The sequence below is a fragment of the Oryctolagus cuniculus genome, chromosome 10, assembly GCF_964237555.1.
Source record: "Oryctolagus cuniculus chromosome 10, mOryCun1.1, whole genome shotgun sequence".
NCBI lineage: Eukaryota > Metazoa > Chordata > Mammalia > Lagomorpha > Leporidae > Oryctolagus > Oryctolagus cuniculus.
Window position 1 is genome coordinate 90,031,969 of NC_091441.1, and position 13,568 is coordinate 90,045,536.

General features: G+C 39.9%; 1 protein-coding gene across 16 annotated transcripts in view; it reads left to right on the forward strand.

The window, feature by feature from the left end:
* Window positions 1-13,568, forward strand: part of FHIT (fragile histidine triad diadenosine triphosphatase) — a 1,583,000-nt gene that overhangs the window by 1,372,918 nt on the left and 196,514 nt on the right. For 14 of the 16 annotated variants that reach the window (XM_017343924.3, XM_002713411.5, XM_017343921.3 and 11 more), the window contains one exon: window positions 12,948-13,016. The exons of the other annotated variants lie outside the window; for them this stretch is intronic. In XM_017343924.3, the coding sequence (XP_017199413.1) occupies window positions 12,948-13,016 (69 nt within the window). The remainder of the gene's footprint in view (window positions 1-12,947; window positions 13,017-13,568) is intronic. 16 annotated transcript variants of the gene reach the window in all.

Sequence of the window (13,568 nt, forward strand, 5' to 3'; positions counted from 1 at the left end):
TTTTCCTTTAAGTTTCCCAACTTGAACAGGGCAATTTAAATAGATGGAAAACCCAAGGTTTTACCCATATTTCATAAGAAGGGAGTCACTGAGAATAGGATCTAAACCATCCCTGTCTCTGACTGCTTCTATTCTTGAATTGTCTGTGCTGAAGTATCCTTGAAGCCCAGGGAGCTATTATTTCAAGTGCTATTTATTTTAGAACTAAATGCCAGTCTGTAGTTTGACTGATGGAAACATAGTAACAGAACATGAGACTTCCCCAAATCAAGAAAGGCAGAAGACAGCCGTGGAGAAAACACAAACTTTGGCATTTATGATGTTTGTCACCGGAGTGAAAAACACACATTCGGCAAAACTTGCTGTAGGACCAGGTCTCCTGTTTTAGAGCAGCATCAGGTTGTTAAATATATCATCACAACTCTTGTTATGAAACAGGGTCTTTTCTGGAATGTACTGACTCCTAAGATTATGACAGCATTGGCCTGAGAATTTTACTATCTATTTCCTATAATCTGCAGAATAATCTTATATTTTAGGATAGAGGTTTATGCCCAGTTGAAAGATGAGGATATTTGAGAGAAGTTCAGAAACTCACACATAAAGAGTAAATCTGCATCATGGCCATCCATCCCCAATGTCTGTACACCAAGCTTCTGTTCTGTGGGGCTTGGACCTTTCTGAGCTCTGCTAAAGGTATGATTGTTGAGATGTGGTAGAAAATAACAGAACACAAACCAGGATTAGAGGATTCTAGTCCCAGCCCTGTTTTTTGCTATTGGTTCTAAAAATATTTTTTAAAATTATATGAGGTGGGTTGGCGCTGTGGCTCACTAGGCTAATCCTTTGCCTGTGGCGCCGGCACCCCAGGTTCTAGTCCTGGTTGGGGCGCCAGGTATGAGTCCTGGTTGCCCATCTTCCAGTCCAGCTTCTGCTGTGGCCCGGGAGGTAGAGGAGGATGGCCCAAGTGCTTGGGTCCCTGCACCCGCATGGGAGACCAGGAGAAAGTACCCAGCTCCTGGCTTCGGATCAATGCAGCGCCGGCCGTAGCGGTTATTAGGGGAGTGGACCAACAGAAGGAAGACCTTTCTCTCTGTCTCTCTCTCACTGTCTATAATTCTCTCTTTGTCTTTCTCACACCATCTAACTCTGCCTGGCAAAAAAAAAAATGTGAGGTGAACAAATTTGATATATTTCATATATATATAGACTTAGGAGCATAGTGATACTTCCCACTTTACCTTGCCTCCTGCCCACACTCTCACCCTTTCTCCTCCTTCCTTTCTTATTCTTTGTTTTACTTTCAGTGTATTTTATGCTGTTGGTCATAAAGGAGGCATCTCCTGTTAAAGGAAGACAGTAGATCTTGTGAATGCCCTCCTAACATTTTCCGACTCTGATTCCTAGTGATTTTCAAGGATTTTTTTGTTTGTTTTAGTAATAGAGTCTTCTTTTGGTAGTAGATTCTTTTTGAATATCCCAACATAGAAACAGCATTGGGGAACTGAAGCCTTCTGCCTTCCCTTGTGCGGGTTTCTGTCTCCACTCTATACTGGGCATCCCAAAACCTGACTGGGACATTCTAGGGCTTTGTGATTTAAGACTTGCTCTTTCTTTCTTTCTTTTTTTCTTTTTTTCTTTTTTTCTTTCTTTCTTTTTTTTTTTTTTTTTTTTTTTGACAGAGTTAGAGAGAGAAAGGTCTTCCTTCCATTGGTTCACGCCCCCCAAATGGCCACTAGGGCCGGCGCTGTGCCGATCCAAAGCCAGGAGCCAGGTGCTTCCTCCTGGTCTCCCATGGGGTGCAGGGCCCAAGCACTTGGGCCATCCTCCACTGCCTTCCCAGGCCACAGCAGAGAGCTGGACTGGAAGAGGAGCAAGCAACCGGGACAACCCTGCACCCCACGGGACTAGAACCCGGTGTGCCGGCGCCGCAGGCAGAGGATTAGTCTAGTGAGCCGCGGTGCCGGCCTAAATACTTATTCTTTCAACCCAGCAGCATATTATGACATTCAAGGTAGTAGAGAAACCACTACTTTTAAAGGCATTGCTACAAATGGGGTTTACGCTCTACCCATATCTGCTCCCCACCATGACCTTACCACTGCAATGCAACATCACCTTCTGCCATCTGAGTGACACCAGGAACCTGCCCTCTCATTCTTAGCAGAAGGAGAAGAGAAACGGATGGATTAGTGCCTCCCCGGGGCAGTTGTCAACTAGCAGTAGGTATATAGATACCCCAGTTCCCTCAGCCCATAGGTGCAGTGACTCCAAGGTGTGTGAGTAACTCTGGTTCTGAGATCTTAGGATTCTGCTGTGGGACTGAGCTCTGGTCCCGCACAGTAATCATTCACTTGACAACAATTCTTTATTGTCTGTCTTTTCCTGTCTCCTGGAGCCACAGTTCCTTGCCCATGTTACCCGGGATCACCTCCCACATAAAATATTTGTGCTTGTATCCTTGCTTCAGGGTTTGCTTTGGGTTAATCAAAAGTATGAACAATACTTATGTATATCAAATGTATTTGTCTTAATGAAGAAAAGGGATTGTTGTCAGTGCTTGGTCCTGAGATTAACAAGTAACCAAAATTTTCTGTGTTGCTGTCTTACAAAGGTTTTCTGTGTTGTGTATATTTTGCTTTGATGATCAGCAAATGTAAACAAGCTCATTGTACAAATACAACTTGGAGAGTCCAGGTTGAGAGCTTTTGGTAATTAGCCACAGAAAAAACCATAGATCTGCAAGGCATCTTGTTACCTTTCCCTCACCTGAAAAATTTGTAGAATAATATTGACTTCACAGAAATACCCTAAAGGTGAGAAAAATAGGTACACTCTACAATAAAAATCAGAAAGTCTTTTTCAGTTTGCTGTTAAAATAATGTTGCTCACTTAGTGCATGAGCTTATGTTGGCTCTGTGGTTAACTTGGAAATCATTTTCCAAAGCAATGAGGTCTCATTTTAATCCTACCACCCTGCAAGGGTTCCAGCTTCTCTAATTCCTCAACAACACTTACATTATATATTTTTTGTATTATCGTAGTTACTGTAGTGCATGGAAAGTGGATTCCCATTTGGATTTGGAGCTAAGGCTCTTTCATGTGCTTCTTTTTCATTTGTGTATCTTGTTTAGAGATATGTCTCTTCATATTCTTTACCAATTTTAGTTAAGATTTGTATCTTTTTTGAAATTATAATCACTTTTAATGTATTATGGATATGTCTCTTATCACATATGTAAACTGGAAAACATTTTTTCTCCCAGCCTACAACTTGGCTTTTTCATATTTTTGCTGATGTCTTTTAGGGCAGAAAGTTTTGAAATTTGATTATATTTATCTTCTTCAATTTTTATTTTAAAGATTGAATAATTTATTTGAAAAGTAGAGTGACAGAGAGAGTGGGAAAAAAAAGAGAGGGGGGGATCTCCCATCCACTGGTTCACGTTGCCTCTTCCTCCATGGTCACAACAGTCAGGACTAGACCAGGCTGAAGCCCAGGGCTCATATCTCCATCTAGGTTCCACATACACATGTCAGAATCCAAGTGCTTGGGCGGCCATCAGCCACCTTTGCAGGAATATTAGCAGGAAGCTGGATTGGAAATGGAGTAGCAAGAATTCAAACCATTCCTCTGATATGGGATGTGAGTGGCCTGAGTATCAGCTTAAGAAGCTGCACCAAAATGTCCAACCTACCTTCTTGCACTTCTAGTAACTCTTGTGATAACTATGGGCCAACCTGGATAACCTAAAATAACCCAGCAATTTTAAAGTCTGCTGCTTGGCAACCTGTTTATCTGCAAAGGTAATTCTCTTTTACTGTGTAAACTAACACATTGACTGCACAGGGATTAGGACATGGACTTCTTTGAGGGAGACAAAAACATGGTTTTTGTTGATATCTAAAACTAGACTTGCCTTCTGCAGTTTCCCATTGGCAGGTATCAGGGAGAGGGGTTCACACAGGATCAACGGGTGGAGGGGGCAGGACCCCGGTTATGGAATTGGGTAACTCTGTAGCCTTCTCTTTCTTTTCCCTATGACTTGACCCCTTATAAGTGGATTACGATGTGTTTTTGGCAAGAAAGGAAGATACCAGTATGACCACATTGACCATCATGGGGTGAGTCTGAATGAAACAGGGGCATTCACCTAGTGGAAGGAGAAGCCTAGGTCCTGGAGAAGAGGCAGGCCTGCGAAGCTTCTGCCAGTCTTCCTGTCTCTCTCTCCTCACCTTCCTTGGTTCTGATACCCACGGAGGTCTGTTTTTTAATAGCAGGTCTATTTTTTTTTAAACTTTTATTTAATGCATATAAATTTCCAAAGTACGACTTATGGATTACAATGGCTTTCCCCCCATACCGTCCCTCCCACCCACAACCCTCCCCTTTCCCACTCCCTCTCCCCTTCCATTCACATCAAGATTCATTTTCGATTATCTTAATATACAGAAGATCAGCTTAGTATACATTAAGTATGGATTTCAACAGTTTGCTCCCACACAGAAACATAAAGTGAAAAATAATAGATGATTTTTTAAAATGATGATGAAATCAGAGCAGACCTATTGTCATGTTTAATCCCAGTGAGAGTCAAGTTGGGAATTGATAATTTCTTCTTTTTTTTTTTTTTTTTTTACAGAGGATCAGTTTAGTATGCATTAAGTAAGGATTTCAACAGTTTGCACCCCCATAGAAACACAAAGTGAAATATATTGTTTGAGTACTCGTTATAGCATTAAATCTCAATGTACAGCACATTAAGGATAGAGATCCTACATGAGGAGCAAGTGCGCAGTGACTCCTGTTGTTGACTTTACCAATTGACACTCCTGTCTATGGCATCAGTAATCTCCCTATGCTCCAGTCATGAGTTTCCAAGGCTATGGAAGCCCTCTGAGTTCTCCGATTCTTATCTTGTTTAGACAAGGTCATAGTCAAAGTGGAGGTTCTCTCCTCCCTTCAGAGAAAGGTACCTCCTTCTTTGATGGCCTGTTCTTTCCACTGGGATCTCACTCGCAGAGACCTTTTGCCAGAGTGTCTTGGCTTTCCATGCCTGAAATACTCTCATGAGCTTTTCAGCCAGCTCCGAATGCCTTTAGGGCTGATTCTGAGGCCAGAGTGCTATTTAGGACATCTGCCATTCTATGAGTCTGCTGAGATTCTCACTTCCCATGTTGGATCACTCTCCCCTTTATTTACTCCATCAGTTAGCGTTAGCAGGTACTAGACTTGTCTATGTGCTCCCTTTGACTCCCAGTCCCTTCACCATGACCAACTGTGAACTGAAACTGATCACCTGGAACAGTGAGATGGCATTGGTACAGCCACCTCGATGGGATTGAATTGGAATCCCCTGGTATGCTTCCGACTCCACCACTTGGGGCAAGTCAGCCTGAGCATGTCCCAAATTATACATCTCTTCCCTCTCCCATTCCCACCACCATGTTCAACAGGGATCACATTTCAGTTAATTTTCAACACTTAAGAATAACTGTGCATCAATTACAGATCTAAACCAGTCATATTAAGTAGAACAGATAAAAAAAACTACTAAGAGGGATAATGTATTTAGTTGTTCATTAACAGTCAGGGCTATGCTGATCAAGCCACCATTTCCCATAGTGTCCACCTCACACCAACAGGTTTCCCTCTTGGTGTTCAGTCAGTTGTCACCGATCAGGGAGAACATATGGTATTTGTCCCTTTGGGACTGGCTTATTTCACTCAGCATGATGTGTTCCAGATTCCTCCATTTTGTTGCAAATGACTGGATTTCGTTGTTTCTTACTGCGAATAATAATAATAATAATAGCAGGTCTATTTTTTAAAACCTTTTACTTAACAAATACAAACTTCATGCATTTCTTAGGTACAACTTTAGGAATATAGTGAACATTCCCACTGAACCCACCCTCCCAGCTCCACTCCTACCCTTCTTCCTCCCTCTCCTTTTGCCAGTCTTATTTTATACTAAGATCTATTTTCAATTAACTTTATGCACAGAAGATTAAGTCTGTAGTAAGTTAAGAGTTCATCAATTTGTATGATAAAGAAAAAAGTAAAAGAAAAATTAAAGAACAAACTGTTTCTCAACAGCTGAGACAAGGGCTATTCAAAGTCATTGCATCTTGAAGTTAATTTCACTTTTTTTTTTTTTGAGAAACTTAATTAACTTTAAAGAATCACCCAAGAGTGATACATCTTTTGCGAGCACTTAGACATAACTGTAGCTTATGAGACATATCATTCACTTAATACATTAAGAGAAAGTAAGTGTCTGGGAACAAGTTTTGTCATTAATTAAAAAGAAAACAAGCAATGGAGTTGGACACTTTGGTCTAACTAAAATTTATGAGACATAAGTATATCCTCCACTTCATACATTAAAATGGAATAAATCTTTAAAAACAAGTTTTATTGCTAGCTCTCCTAATTCAACTCTTTGAGGGCAGAGGTCCTATATGGGAGATTAGTGCACAGTGACTCCTGTTAATTTTTTTTAAAGTTTTGTTTATTTATTTGAGAGGTAGAATTACAGACAGTGAGAGGGAGAGACAGAGTGAAAGGTCTTCCTTCTGTTGGTTCACTCCCCAAATAGCCGCAACAGCTGGAGCTGTACCGATCCGAAGCCAGGAGCCAGGAACTTCCTCCAGGTCTCCCATGTGGGGGCAGGAACCCAGGCATTTGAGCCTTCCTCCACTGCTTTCCCAGGCCATAGCAGAAAGCTGAACTGGAAGAGGAGCTACTGGGACTAGAACCAGTGCCCATATTGGATGCTGGCACTGCAGGCAGAGGATTAACCTAGTGTGCCACAGTGCTGGCCCCCTCTTGTTGTTAATTTAACAATTAACACTCTTATGTGTGACCTCAGTGATCACTGGGTCTCTTGACATGAGCTGCCTAGGCTATGGAAGCCTTTTGAATCCACAAACTCCGGATTGTCAGTCTATGGACTTAAGCAGGTCTAATGAGATGTAATTTATATATAATAAAATTTGCTCTACCGATGTGACAATTCTGTATTTTTAGCATATTCACAATCACCAGTAAAGAATTCACCACCCCCCAAAGAAACTCCATGCCCAGTGACAGTCACTCTTCACAGCCCCACTCCTGGCAACCACTAATCTTTCTTTCTGTGTGAATTTGCCTAGTTTGGACATTTTGTACATGGAATCATATATACCTTGTGGCCCTTTGCACCTGGCTTTTTTCACCTTGTGTAATGCTTCCACTTAGCATACTTTATTCCTTTCAATGACCATGTCATACTCTCTGGTCTCGACAGCATTGTTATCCTTCCATCAGTTGATGGCCATTTGGATCGTTTCTGCTTTTTAATGGTTTTGAATCATGCTGGTCTAAACATACAGGCACAAGTTTTTGTATGGATCTGTTTTCCGTTCTCTTGATTAAATGCTACAAGTGCAATCCTGGGTCATAAAGTAACTCCATGTATAGCTCTTTGAAGGTCTGTCAAACTGCCGTTGCATCATTCCACCTTCCCACCAGCAGCGTGTGTGGATTCCAATTCTGCACACTCTCCCTAACACTTGTGTTTGTGCCTTTTGGTTATAGTCATCCTAGTAGGTCTGATGTGGTATGTCATGTAGTTTCCTGTGCATGTCTATGACACTGGGCTTCCTTTAATGTGTTTTTCACTTTTGTTCCCCTCACCCAGCTTCACTGAGACCAATTTAAGCTTTTAGCGATGTTGGACAGTGTGAAACTCCTTCTCAGAATTTTTTGTCTTGTAAGCTGTTGGAATTTACCCTCTCTTTGTGTCCTTAGCTGGAGCCATACTTTTCTTCCCAGACTCCAAACTCTGGAATGTCCCAATGCTCACCCACTACATTTTTCTTCAACACATTTATTTCTCCCAAAAGTAAATTCTGTAGTTATTCATTTACTAGTTTATTTTCTAGCTTACCCACTAGAATTTAAGCTCTCTGGGGACAAGAGTTGTGTCTTTTTCATCACTGTATCCCTTGTTGCTTGAAAGAATAGCAGCTGGCAATATACATTTATGAACAACACTTGTTTTTAAAAGCATACGTAAGCATCGTATGACGAAAAAGCTGGGTCTCCATAATCAAGGAAGCTTCTGCACTATTCGTTTAGGCAAACTTGGAAAAGTCTCTTTTGTATAGACAAGCTCAGACTTTACTCTGCTAATAAGCATTGTGAAATGTTATTTGTGAAAACGTTTGTAGTATGGGATGTGTCATGGAACGTTTTAATATACTCTTCTACTCAAGCAGTGGTAAACTGCAATCTCTAGCAAATTTGTGGAATGCTTTATGAAATCAATGTTGTGTTAGCACTTAGAAAACTAAATTGTGATCACCAGACTTAATATGAAATCACTCTGTAAAAGTTATGTCATATCATCCCCATCCCTGCTATTCATAGTTTTTTTTTTTTTTTTCCAGAATGCCAATCTATTGGAAAGCCATGGTGATGTATTCCTTCCTCACAGTGAGGCTTCTAGCTGGCTTTCTTATGATTTGCCTGTTCTGAGGAGCTGAGTGTGTTGTCAGGGTGGTGATCAGCCTGTCACTTAAGAATTCATGTCAAGATAGCGGGCTGGGTTGAGATCTCTGCCCTTGGGAAAAATCACCTTTACAGTGAATTATTTACAGTCGTCAGTGTCACAGTGGGTTTCTGGTGGTTGCCAGTGATCAGGAGTGGCATTTCCAGTACTGGATGGTAACAGAGCCTATAGAGATAGACCTTGTCACTAAACACAGAAAAACAAGGAAAAGAGAAGGGGGCACGGACAGCCTTGGACTCAATAGGCTCCCCTAATGTCAGTTTACAGACAGCCGTGTGTTAGGAGTGGGTGGTAGCAGGCATGTCCCGAAAGACAAGGCAAGGAGGATGGTCAGAGCACACGAAGCCAGGGAAGCATTTAGCAGTAGGTCTCCAGAACTTGACCTGGCTGTACCGAGGCTCCCAAATACACTACACTTATAAAGTTTCTTCTTTGTAGATTCCATTAATTTGTAGTTATTTTAGTACAGATAAATGCAGGACACTACTCCAGATTATCGGGCAACAAAAATGTCAGTGTGTCACTACCTCTGTTTAAGTAGGAGCTCACCACAACCACAACCGTGGCAAGTAAATGATCTTCACACGTCCTGCACTGCTTCTGGGGTTCCTTTCCGCATCACAGAAGCTAGTTTAATGGATACTGTCTGGTCTCAACCTGTCTCCGAAGGTTCCTTTATTAAAAATTTTGAAATTTAATTAATGGAACATCTACAGTCTCAACAAGCTAGATTTTTTTTTTACTCTTCACTAAGTAGTTGAAATACAATATGTAATGTTTTAAATTTTTATAGATACCTTATTAAAATGATTAAGGGTATCTAAAATACCATTAGTGGGTAAAATATTAGCCAAAAAAATGACACTAAGAGTATTTTTGAGACTATTTTTCTCCTAACTAGAAAAGCTGTGGGATTCATAATGAATACAGATCTAATGACACTTTAACCCTGCTGTTTTACAACATTAATAATAAGAATAAATGCATGAAGCACAGAAAAGAAGAGCAGAATTTTAGAAAAATCTAGTAAACACTTGAATTTTGAATGCCTCAAACACAAATGGGTTCACAGTGCTTATGAGCACTATCATTATTTTTTCATCCTTTAAGCAGTTCATATCTTTATTTCATTTCTAATTTCATCCAGAACTAAAAACCTAATTCATTACATAATGTATCTTACCACTTTCAGTTTTCAAGTACTCAAATAATGCAAACCCAAAGGTTTTCTTTAGTGGCAACAACACATTTACAGACTGAGCTTCAAACAAGGGAAAACTTCATTTAAAATAACTGATACACTCTTCTGCCCAAAGACATAAGAACTAAGACTTAACACTGTAATCACACAAATTGTATTTAATAAGAGAAGGGAAAGAAAGATGGTCCATTATAATCAATGTATTCTTTTTAAAAAGATTCAAAAACAGATTGTCTTAATATGTAGCTAGATCCCAGAAACAGGATATTCTGAAATTTAAGGAACTACAGAAGAAAAACTAGAATAAGTTCAATTCCCTGCCATTTTTCCATAACTGTTCCTATTGTTTACTCTGGATTTCCTTTATACTTTTACTGGGAAATATTCTGCTTTCACATTTTTTCATAGTGATGACCATGTTTCTGTGTGTAGCACATCCTTAAGCATTTTTGGGAGGCTGGACAATTGGTGACTAATTCTTTCAATTTTTTGTTGTTGTTGTTGTTATGGGAGGTCCTTATTTCTCCTTCATTCATAAATGAGAGCTTTGCAGGGGACAGTATTCTGGGTTGACAGTTTTTTTCTCTTAAGACTTGGAATATATCTCGCCATTCTCTCCTAGCCTATAAGGTTCCTGATGAGAAGTCAGCTGTTTGTCTAATTGGAGATCCTCTGAAAGTAATCTGGTGTTTCTCCCATGCACATTTGAGAATCTTTTCTTTAAGTTTTACTGTGGAGAGTTTGACTGCAATGTGTCACGGTGAGGATCTTTTCTGGTCATGTCTATTAGGAGTTCTTTGTGCTTCCTCTACTTGGACAACACTTTCTTTATCCAAATTAGGCAAGTTTTCTGTAATTATTTCATTAAAAAGACCTTCTAATCCATTCTCTCTCTCCACGTCTTCAGGAACTCCTAAGACCCATATATTGGGTCATTTGATAGTATCCATAAATCTCCAACAGTTTTTTAGCTTTCTAATTTCTCTCTTTTTTTTTTTTTTTTTTTGGTCTGACTGTAAAATTTCAAGAGATTTCTCTTATCAAATATTCTTACTTCTGACTCATTGAGTCTGTTGTTAAGGCTTTCTACTGCATTTTTAAAATTTGATCTGTTAAATTCTTCATTTCCAATATTTCATTTTTATTTCTCTTTTAAATCTCAATTTCATGGGAAAAATGTTCATTCATGTCATGTCATGTATCAGTTTCTTTAATTCATGGATTTGCTTCTAAGTAATCCTACGATCAATTTTTTTAACTCCATTTCCGGCATTTCTTCAGTCTCTTTGTGTTCACATTTTAGTATTGAAGTGCTAGTGTGTTCCTTTGGAGGCATCATGTTGTCTTCCTTATTCTTGTCTGCTGAGTTGCTCCATTTATTTTTGGGCATTTGTGGAGATAGTTGTTGTGGAGATAGTTGTCCTGTAATACAGGAATTATTGCAGTCCCCTTCATAAACAGTAATACCAAGATACAGACCTTCTGAGGCAAGACCACACATCTAAACGTGTAGTAAGAATGTTCACTAGGCACTTTGACTGCAGTGCATTGCTCTGTAATAAGTGATTACTAGAAAGTATAGGAAGGTGATGGATGAATGGGTAGATGGATGTATGGCTGGCTGGGTGGGTAAGTGGGAGGAAGATAGGAAAAAAGAAGAAAAAAGCAAGTAAAAGGTAAAGAATAAAAGACAGATTTGAAAGTACAGATTCCGTGAGGAAGCCTGCTTCTAAGGCTGGGGTATCTCATATTTTTCTGATGTTAGTTTTAAGACAACCTGTTCTTAGAATTCATTGGCTTTCTCCAAGGAATTTTGTTCCGTGGGTAGATTTCATTTTTCCTAGTTCATTTATTTTCCCTCCCTTTCTCCCTGTGCTCTCAAAGTCCTTGGGACTTAAGTATGCACTTGCCCCAGTTGCTGACAGATCCGTAACTGGCTTTATCACTGACTGGAGCATATTCTGGCTTAAGCTTTTCAGCCTTTGGGGTCTATGTGCTTAGGGACTGAGGCAAAGCTCCTGTCTGCTTCATTCACTTTTGGCTGCCCTGCCCCGTGCCTCTGCTTTCATAGCAGATTGTTTTTCCCTCCCTGTATAGCAAAGCCACAGGGACACTTAATCTTACATTCTCTGGAGGTGCTTTAGAGGCTTGCAGCCCCATGGCAGCCATCAAGAAGGGGTGGATGCTATCAGGGATGAGGTTTGATTCTTTGTCTGCCTCTCCACATGTAGGCTTTTCATTTTCCCTTTCCTCTCAATGGTTTGTAATGAACACGGAATATAGCTGAAGGGCAGAAATAAGGTTTAACTTGAGCTAAGGTACAATAAAGGCTATTTGAAAAGGAAAACTTTCAAGTGGCAGTTTAGCCTTGAAGAATATATTGAATTAGATATGCTGTAAGCCCTGATTCCCAATCTCAGTATAATAACATTACTATGTATATTACCTGGATACTCTGGTAGATGAGAGAATTGTGCTGTTGTAAAGATTAAGTTCACAGAATCAATTTATGTGCGGATTAAGAACGTGGGAACAAGAGCCAATAGACCTTACTGCCTGTGCTGACTACCACTTCCTGTGGGGGGTTGATCTCTCTGACCATCGATTTCCTTATCTGAATAATAGAGATAATAGTAGAACTTGTCTCATGAGAGTGGAGTATTAAAGGAAGTAATATCAAGCACAGAGCTTGACTTAGCATAAAATCTTAATAAATGAGAACTGCTTATCTTGATATCATGTGATTGCTATTCATCATCCTGGTGCTGTAATTCTAACCCCAATGCTTCTTCCTCTCAGTCATTTACTTTTTACTTAGGCACTTCTCTGTAAGTCAGTTCTTACTTGTCATTTTCAGAGTTGCAATGGTCAGCTTTTATAATGCACTGTCATTTCAAAACACTGACTAAATACAACTAAGACTGACAACTATGAATAATTCTACAGGGCCCCAAAAACACTGTGGCATTCCACTCCAACTCTCAAATGTGGCACTATGTTTTTCTCTGCTTCTCTCTCAGCTGATTTCAGACACAGTTACTGAAGGTGAACATCATATTCCTCTGAAAAATAATCCAAGAGGAACAAGTGTGGAAGAATTGGACTTCATGAAGGCATCACTGTCAAGTCTAGAAATACATGGGGAGATAATAACGCTGCATTTTTTTTTCTTTCTTGTACATTTTCAGCACGTCCATGTCCACATTCTTCCCAGGAAGGCTGGAGACTTTTGCAGGAATGACAGCATCTATGATGAGGTGAGCCTGCTCTCTCTGATCTTATTGTTTGATCACAGAGCCTGTCACAGGGGCTTATTGTTTGATCATAGGAGCTTAATGTTTGATGAAATCAACCAAATCAATCTGGCTTCACCTTGGCTATGGTCTTAAATGGGATTCCACCCAGCAACCTGGGAAGTAGCCGTAGAGGCCAAGACAAATGGGTCATAATGATTTCCTTTTCAAATGAAACCCAGTAGAACCAAGTATCTTTATGATTTCTGCCTTGTCATTTACCACAACTCTGAAGGTTTGTGTGGAGATTTGGTCCAGAGTCTCTAGAGAACAATCTATATTGCTGCCAATGGAAATCAAGCCATTTGATTGATGATTCTTTAAGTCAAATGCTACATTTAATTTTTAACACACTGTGGAACTCAGCTTGTCATTCCAAGTAGCATGTATTTGAAATAGGATGTTGAATTATCATTGACAGAAACTATATTGGTTTGATTAATATGAGTATAGCCTATGTATCTTCAACATTGTAGCAGGTAACTCATTGTTGGATGATCCCATTCAAAGATATCA